Here is an 8,618-nt window from a genome sequence, read left to right on the forward strand (position 1 = left end):
CTGGGGATTCGAACCCGCCACCTTAGGTGTACGTGGCTGGCGCCTTAGCCGGTTGAGCTATAGGCGCCGAGCCGGATTTTTCTCTTTCAAAAAAATATAAAAAGAGGAGGCAGGAGGGAAAGAAGGAGGACATAGGTATCCTTGTGGTAGCCAGTAAGCTCCTCAAGAGAGGTGAGCCTGCCATCACTGCTGGATCCGAGTGCCTAGCACATAGTAGGTGCCCAATCAATGTTAGGGAACAGATGAATGTCAGAAATGAGGTGCTCTGGGAGCTAAAACAACGTTTCTGTGCGCCTCTGCAAACTGACTGTGAATAACAGCTCTAAGAGTCTTCAGCTCCCACTCTCAAAGTTTAGGTAACGGAGCGTCTAGGGGCTTATGTACTATCTTCATCGCATCATCACTGTAACTGTGAAGGATTATTGTCTTTCCCATGTGATGCAGGTGCTAAATGTTTCACATATTTATATGGATTGATTTTCCAACAAAAAGTCCTCAGAGAGGACAGGACCTCTGCAGTGAATGGGAAACATGCTAAATTCTATATTTTTTCTTTTCTTTTAATAAAATCTACAAGCAAGTTCTTATCCAGTTTTGAAGCAACAAATATTCTGTTTCTTATACACATTTTCCCAGAAAATGGAAAAGGAGGGAAAGCCAATCAATATGAGGTTAGTTTAATTTTTTTAAACCAGAGAAGTACACCACAAGGCAAGAAAAGTATACAGTTGTTTTACTAATGAATATAGATATGAAAACTTCTTTTAAAAATGAAGCTAATTGAATTCACGATTGTGTATAAAATGCAACAATATGCTAAGTGGCTCAGCGCCTGTGGCTCAAGTGGCTAAGGCACCAGCCACATACACCTAAGGTGGCAGGTTCGAATCCTGCCCGGGCCCGCCAAAACAACAACGATGGCTGCAACCAAAAAACAGCCGGGCGTTGTGGCGGGCACCTGTGGTCCCAGCTACTTGGGAGGCTGAGGCAGGAGACTCGCTTGAGCCCAGGAGTTGGAGGCTGCTGTGAGCTGTGATGCGAGGGCACTGTACCCAGGGGGACAGCTTGAGGCTCTGTCTCAAAAAAAAACCCCAAAAAACAATATGCTAAGTGAAATATCAGTCATTAAAAGACAAAGATTATGAGTCCACTTATAGGAGGTCTCTATAATAGTCAAATTCAGAAACAGACGTAAAATGATGGTTGGGGGAGGGAAAATGGAGAGTTGTTCTTTTATGAGTATGGAGTTTCAGTTTTCTTTCTTTTTTTTTTTTTTTTTGAGACAGAGCCTCAAACTATCTCCCTGGGTAGAGTGCCATAGCATCACAGCTCATAGCAACCTCCAAGTTTCAGTTTTCAATGAATGTCATAATATATTGCAAATAAAAAAACTTTTAATAAGAGTTTCAGGCTCGGCGCCTGTGGCTCAAGCGGCTAAGGCGCCAGCCACATACACCTAAGGTGACGGGTTCAAATTTAGCCCGGGCCCGCCAAACAACAATAATGGCTGGAACCAAAAAATAGCCGGGCGTTGTGGCGGGCGCCTGTGGTCCCAGCTACTTGGGAGGCGGAGGCAGGAGACTCGCTTGAGCCCAGGAGTTGGAAGTTGCTGTGAGCTGTGATGCCATAGCACTCTACCCAGGGGGACAGCTTGAGGCTCTGTCTCCAAAAAAAAAGATCGCTTTGGCTGCTGCTTGGTGACTGGACTGGAGGAAGAGTGGAACCCGCATAAACTCTCTAAGCCTCAGTTTCCATATAGGCAAAATGGCGAGAAGACTCCATGCAGGGCTGTGGTGAGCAAGGCGAGAAAACATTAAGTCCCCAGGTGTCTCCCTGCCACCCGAGGAGTGGGCTGGGACGCAAAAGGCGGGATGCCCCCAGGCGGCTGGGGCTAGGCAGACCCTTTCCCCAAGCCGGGAACCGACCTAAGGTCCACGTCCGAGCGTGGAGCCGGCCGTCACTCGCCCAGGCGGCCGCTGGGCGGCGCCACGGGCCTGGCGCGCTCCTTCAGGAAGAGGCATCCCTCACACATCCAGTTCGCTCGGCGCTCGGCAGCTCTGGGCTGCTGAGAGTGGCCGGGGGCGTGGCCTTTGCTCTGGGGCGGGGCCTTGGCCCACCCAGGCAGGGGCCGGCCAGGCTCCCAAGGCGACGGGGCGGGGCGGGGCCGCAGCAACGCGGGGCTGGCAAGCGCAGATGGCGGCGGTGCAGGGAGCCTGAGCGGGCGGGGGCCATGAGCGCCGCCCGGCCCCAGTTCAGCATCGATGACGCCTTCGAGCTGTCCCTGGAGGACGCGGGCCCCGGGCCCGAGTCCAGCGGGGTCGCCCGCTTTGGGCCGCTGCACTTCGAACGCCGGGCCCGGTTCGAGGTGCCTGACGAGGACAAGCAGTCCCGGCTGCGCTACCAGGTGAACGGCCCGGCCCACCTCACCCTCTGCCCCAGGCCGGCGGGACCCCAGGCTGGGCCTGGAAAACCCAGTTTGGGAGAATCTGTCTAGAGGACCCAAGCGGAGCGGGAGAGAACACCCCCGACCTGACCCCTGACCCCTGATCCAGAGCTCTGCCCAGACCCTCTCAGTTCTGATATTGGTCCCCAGCCAGCACTGGAGATCACAGACCCGGGAGCTCATCCTCAACCCCAGCCAGAGAACCCACCCATCCTGGCTTTGGGGAGGTCCTCGGTATCTCAATCCAGGCATTCCCCTTACGCAGGAGCCTACCTCTCGGCCCCAAGCCAGCTAACAGGAACCTGCTCCGTCTTTGCTCTGAAAGTCCAGACCTCCTTCTCCCCTTAGAGCTGGAAGCCCCCACTCACATGACTCCCACTGAACCGGAAATCCCCATTCTCTTAGAAAACCCCCACCAACCCTGGGATCCTTTTCTTGGAGACTTAGACCAGATTTCTGTACCCTAAACCTGGGAACCCTGGGCCTACCCTTCCCTGGCACTCCAAATCCAGAGTCCCCATTCTAGTCCACTGAAACATCCTGAGAGCTCCACCCTGACTTCCAATCTTGGAGATCCCTGGCCCTGGGACCCAAGCTAGAGCCCTCAGCCAACTCCTCCTGGCTCCTGCTCCCCAAAGCCCCCAGCATCCACCCACCTCTTTTCTGGGTTTCAGTTTCGGTGAATCATCAAACTCGTTCTGCGGGGAGGGTGAAGGGCCAGGTGAGCAGCTGTGTGGCCTGCTTTTCTCATCTCCTTGGGAGGGGAGGGAGGGTACCTGAGCCCTGTAACCCCTCTGAGCCCTGTGTTCTGGAACAGAACCTGGAGAATGACGAGGATGGAGCCCAGGCCTCTCCGGACCTGGATGGGGGAGTCAGCACCAGGTCAGGGCCAGGTGGGGACCCGCCCCTGTTCCCCAAGCCCTGTGCCTCTAGCTTCTGTCTCCAGGGACCCCATTGAATCCCCTACCCTGCTTCCCTCAGCTATCTTATGGTCTGTCGTATAAGGATTCCTAGCCTGACCCCCACTCCCTTCATAGAAGTCCATATACTGCAGGGTCACCTACCCCAGTACCAGCCTCATTTGCTCACCCCTACCAGGCTTTATCCTGGAGAAACCCCCAGCCTGGTCTGGGCCCCACCTTCCCACAGGCCACCTGTCCTGCAGTAACCCCTAGTGCTCATCCCCACCCTTACCCCACCCGTAGTCCTGCAGAAATCCCCAGCCCTTCACTTCATCCATGCCCCGAGTTCCCTCTCAGAGCCTCCTCTATCCTGCAGGGGGCAGCACTAGTCCCTGCACCTTACCATGACTCCTGTCCTGAAGGGACCCCCTTCTGTCCCTCCTCCCCCTCACTGGGCAACTGTCCTATAGGGACCTTGGCCGAACTTCCATCCGAAGCTCCCAGTGGTCCTTTAGCACCATCAGCAGCAGCACCCAGCGCTCATACAACACCTGCTGCAGGTGAGCCTGGCCATGCTCAAGCCCCAGCCTCTGAGCCACCTGCTGCCCCTGAGGCCTCTGCCCCAGCACAGGCAGCCCTGGCTCTCCCACACAGCCTCCTCCAGCCCCCACTTTACCTCTTTCACCCCACCCTGCTCTCCTGCCACCCAGCTGGACCCAGCACCCTTTGATCCAGAAGAACCGCCGGGTAGTGCTGGCTTCCTTCCTGCTCCTGCTGCTGGGGCTGGGTGAGTGCCCAAGGGCCCCCTGCTTACCCCGGGGGAGGGTCTGCTCTCCTCTTGTGCAGGCTCTGCATTCCCCACCCCTTGACACATTGAGCCTCTCAGCATCCTCAGGAGGCAGCTGGCCGCTGTTGCCACATGCTCATTTTACAGGTGAGGAAACTGAGGCCTTGAGAGGGGCAGGCCCAGGCACCCTGGTCACATAGCCAAAAAATAACACATAGCTGAAAATGGAACCTGGTTCAGTGCTTCACAATCTTTTCCGTTTTTTGGTAAGATTTAATCCATTTAATCCAGTGGTTCTCAACCTTCCTAATGCCATGGCCCTTCAATACAGTTCCTGTGGGTCAAAACCCACAGGTTGAGAACCGCTGCAGGAGACAGAATACTAAGGGTTACCATTTCTTCTGTGTCTACTTCAGGCCAGGTTGGAGGCAGGGTCCATATCTCTGTGCAGGGGTCAGGGATATATGCCTGTCACCATGGGCAGGGATGCTGAGATCCCTGCCAACCTAGATCCACAGGGCACCTGTCACTTCCCCTTTTCTGGAGTTGAGAGCTAACAGGGACTTCTTTCCCACTCCACTTCTTTCCCCATAGCTCTGATGGAGAAACTGAGGCCCAGAGCAGGCAGATCTCACAAGATATTTTCTGACTCCCAGGCTCCTCATTATATGAGGCTGAGGAGGCAGAGTCCCCAGAAAGGATCCAGGAGTCCTGAGGGGACATGAAGAGGGACTAACTATGGCTGCTCCCCTGATTCCCCTCCCTCCTTTCTCCAGGAAGGCCAAAGCCCCCCAGCCAAAAAGCCCAGCCCCAGCTCTGGAGTTGTGTGCAAGGGAGGGAGCTGCCACATCCCACCACCACTGCATGGCAGACCCTGGTGGCACTGGCCACAGACCTCTCATTTTATTCTCCCAACAAGCCATCTGGGCAAGCATCTTCACTATCCAGTTTCAGAATAAGGACACAGGCTCAGGCAGGTGAAGTGACCTGCTCAGATTGCGACTGGGAAGTAGATGAGCTGTGATTTAAACTCACATCTATGACACTGCCAAACCTGCGGGCCACCAGAGGTCCAGAAAGGGCCTTTGAAGAATTATAAAAGGATGTCCCTTGAGAGGGCAGGGCCCACAAGGAGTGAGTTTCCACTCCCATCATGCCCTCTTTGAGGAGCTCTGTGCAGTGCACAAAGCAACAGCAGTTCATGGTGGCTTCTCAAGTCCCCAGGCTCTACTACCCACCTTTTTCAGACCCCGAAATCCTCTCTCCACCTTCCATCCCTTCTCTAACTGGGTACCAAGGACTCTGGGTCTGAAAAGTGGACCCAGCTTTGACCACACCACTTTTCCCAGGGCTCACTGTGCTCTACCAAAGCCCACATCCTTCCTGGGGGCTTACAGGCCCTACCAAGTTTCCCCAGCCTGGCTTCTTGCCTCTTTAGTCCTGCCAAATGTTGGACACTCTGACACAGCCCCATGTTCCTTTCAGGCTCCAGATACTAGCTGTGCTGTTCCATGTCTGGAACTCTCTCTCTTTGCCTGGACAATGCCCATAGCAAAGCCTCTAGAGTCAGACAGCCCCCATCTTCCACCTGCAGCCATGTGGGCAAGTTACTTGCTTTCTCTGTACTTCAGTTTCATCTTTGATGAAGTGGGTATGGTGATAACACCTGTCTCATTTGGTCAAGGTGACAAATAAGACTACACATAATGCACTTAGCCCAGTGCCTGACAATAACTAGTAAGTGGCCAATAAACATTAACTGCTGCCACTCAGCTTAGATGGTACCACCTCCAAGAAGCCCTCCCTGGTCCCCAGGCTGATTCAGACCACTCCCCTACGCACCTACACTACCTTCTTACCCCCCACCCTACATCTTGGCCACCTGAGTTGTAGCTTTCAGGTTCTTGGTCTGTCCACTAAAGAAGGGCCAGAAGGTCAGGGACCTTATCTGCCTTTCATCATGGAATTCTCAGTACTAGGTACTCAGCAGGTGTTCCATAAATGTCTATTGAATGACTGAAAGGCCACACTAAGGAGCAAGAAAAATCTCTCATTTCACAGACATTTCCCAGGGCCGGCCAAGTGCCCTGCTCTTAAAATAGTGCTTGGTGAGCTTCCTGGGGAGGGTCTTTGGCCAGAGGACCTTTAACTCAGGTGGGGAACACCATTCCGTAGGACTGAGCTGGGTGGGTGGTAAGCCTGCTCCCTCACCTCTGTTTCTGTCCTCACCCCTGTGGCATCATCTGTGCGCAGTGCTGATCCTGGTCGGCGTGGGACTGGAGGTGACCCCTTCTCCAGGTGAGCACCCCCTCATCCCCCCTCAGGCAGCGGTCACCTCTGTCTTGTGCCCATGGATGCTGGGCAGGCCTGTCCACCTCCCGCAGGGAAGGGCCCCTTATTCGGCTGAGAATGAGGCTTGGCAGGGCCGCAAGGACTCGCGGCCCGCCACTCCCTGAGCCAGCCCTCCTCCTGCCACAGGTGTCTCCAGCGCCATCTTCTTCGTGCCAGGCTTCCTGTTGCTGGTCCCGGGAGGTGAGAGCAGGTGCCAGGCTGGGGGTGGGGGGGTGGGGGCGGGGCCCCGGAGCTAACAAGCCCCGCCCCACACAGTCTACCACGTGATCTTCATCTACTGCGCTGTCAAGGGCCACCGGGGCTTCCAGTTCTTCTACCTGCCCTACTTTGAGAAGTAAGCGCCGCCGAGGCCACAGGAGTGCCCCTCAAACCCCCGCCCCGTTCCATTCCCGTCATCTTAAGGGCGAAGGCCCTCCAGGACCCTCAGAAGCCCAGCCGTCGGGTGGTTGCTCAGGAAGTTTGGGGCGTGCAGGCCTGGCACTGGGAATGTCACCCCTCCCTCACTCTGTGCCTTAACTTATTCGAGGACCCTGGGGCTGCTAGATTGATGTTATTTTGTGCTAATAAAAGGGTAATTCTGGCAGAGACAATTGCTGACTTCCTGTCACATCACCCCTGGCTAGGCCTACCAACCTGACCGACGCCCTCCCACAAAGGCTGAGGAAAGGACAGAACCAGGGACTGGAGGGCTTCCAGAACCCTAGGCGATTAAGTCCTAGTGCTCTGAGATTTGCTCAAGGTCATGTGGTGTGTTTGGAGCAGATCCAAGCCTGGGACTGTGGTGCCTTGAGCCTGGAGGAGGCTGGACAGCCTTCCCAGTCTCACTCAGCCCTTAGGCTGAGTCTGTCCTTGTCTCTGTCTGATGGCCCTAGCCGAGGGCGCTCAGATGACACAGGCTGGGGCCTGGAGGGTGGTACCCTAGTTCCAGCCTGGCTCTGGGGCTTTGGACTGCCACAGCCAGCTCTGAATGTGGGCCATGCCAAGGCAGCAGCCCTGCCCCCTTACCGACTACCCTGCTTCCTGGCACAGAGGTTGGGAGAACCCCAGTGGCAGAGGGCAGGGGCACCAGGGTTTGTGTGACAAAGAGCTTCAGTGATCAAAGACTTTCAGAACCATAGAATGTGGAGGGGTGCAGTGGCTCATGCCTGTCTATAATCCTAACACTCTGAGAGGCCGAGGCAGGTGGATTGCTTGAGCTCATGAGTTTGAGATCAGCCTGAGCCCAGAGTAAGACCTCATCTCTAAAAATAGCCGGGCATTGTGGTGGGTGCCTGTAGTCCCAGCTACTTGGGAGGCAGAGGCAAGAGAATTGTTTAAGCCCAAGAGTTTGAGGCTGCTGTGAGTTGTGACGCCACCACACTCTACCAAGGTGACAAAGTGAGACTCTGTCTCAAAAAAAAGAACCACAGAATGTTAGAAACTGACCATCTCAGGATTTTGGAAAAATTTCAGAGCAGCTCGGAATCTTAGGAAACAAGAAAGAGAATCTTTGAGAACCCTGAAATCTAGATCTTAATATCCACCAGTGAGCTAGCTCTTATAAGACACCAGGCTATGTGATGAGCACTTACCACAGGTTATGTTTGTAATCCTCCCTTCCTTGGCCCCATTTAACAGATGAGGAACCCAAGGCCAGAGAGGTGGGTCCCATTTACAGATGAGGACTGATTTTGTTCAAGGAAAGCCTGGTTGCAGGCAGACTTAAGAACATAACCCAGGGCTCCAGGGCCAGGGCCCTTTGTGACACTGGGGGAGAGGGAGGAGAGGGAAACTGAACTGGTGTGGTTCCCTTGCCAGCCAATGGAAGGGGAGCCAAATCAGCATGGGCAGGTGAAGCCCTGTTGGTATACCTTGGTATTTTGCCATCTGTCTCCCCCTTAAAAGTAGGAGTTCTGGGGCAGCACCTGTGGCTCAAAGGAGTAGGGCACCAGCCCCATATGCCGGAGGTGGTGGATTCAAACCCAGCCCCAGCCAAAAACTGCAAAGAAAAATAAATGATGGAAAAAAAAGAAATTAAGCAGTAGCTGGTTTGAAGGTAAACTAGCTGACCTTTAAAAAAAAAAAAAGTAGGAGTTCTGCTTACTGTTGTGTCTGCAGCAGCCAGCATGACAGGTGCCTTCAGAGTTCTGTGACA

At 54.5% G+C, this 8,618-nt stretch overlaps 1 protein-coding gene across 3 annotated transcripts; it reads left to right on the top strand.

The window, feature by feature from the left end:
- The first annotated feature begins 2,156 nt into the window (after positions 1-2,156).
- On the top strand, positions 2,157-7,064 carry TMEM134 (transmembrane protein 134). Of its 3 annotated transcripts, XM_003798316.3 has the most exons (7): positions 2,157-2,404; positions 3,261-3,325; positions 3,816-3,905; positions 4,056-4,132; positions 6,386-6,430; positions 6,611-6,664; positions 6,740-7,064. In XM_003798316.3, exons 1-7 carry the CDS (start codon positions 2,231-2,233, stop codon positions 6,820-6,822), a joined length of 588 nt encoding a protein of 195 aa, XP_003798364.1. In that variant the 5' UTR covers positions 2,157-2,230; the 3' UTR covers positions 6,823-7,064. The 3 variants fall into 3 exon arrangements, with proteins under 3 accessions (XP_003798364.1, XP_023374117.1, XP_023374116.1); XM_023518349.1 differs by lacking the exon at positions 4,056-4,132; XM_023518348.1 differs by lacking the exon at positions 4,056-4,132 and having other exon boundaries at positions 2,162-2,404; positions 3,261-3,336.
- Positions 7,065-8,618: the final 1,554 nt, after the last annotated feature.

Source organism: Otolemur garnettii, unplaced genomic scaffold, assembly GCF_000181295.1.
Source record: "Otolemur garnettii isolate 467f Iridium unplaced genomic scaffold, OtoGar3 scaffold00134, whole genome shotgun sequence".
NCBI lineage: Eukaryota > Metazoa > Chordata > Mammalia > Primates > Galagidae > Otolemur > Otolemur garnettii.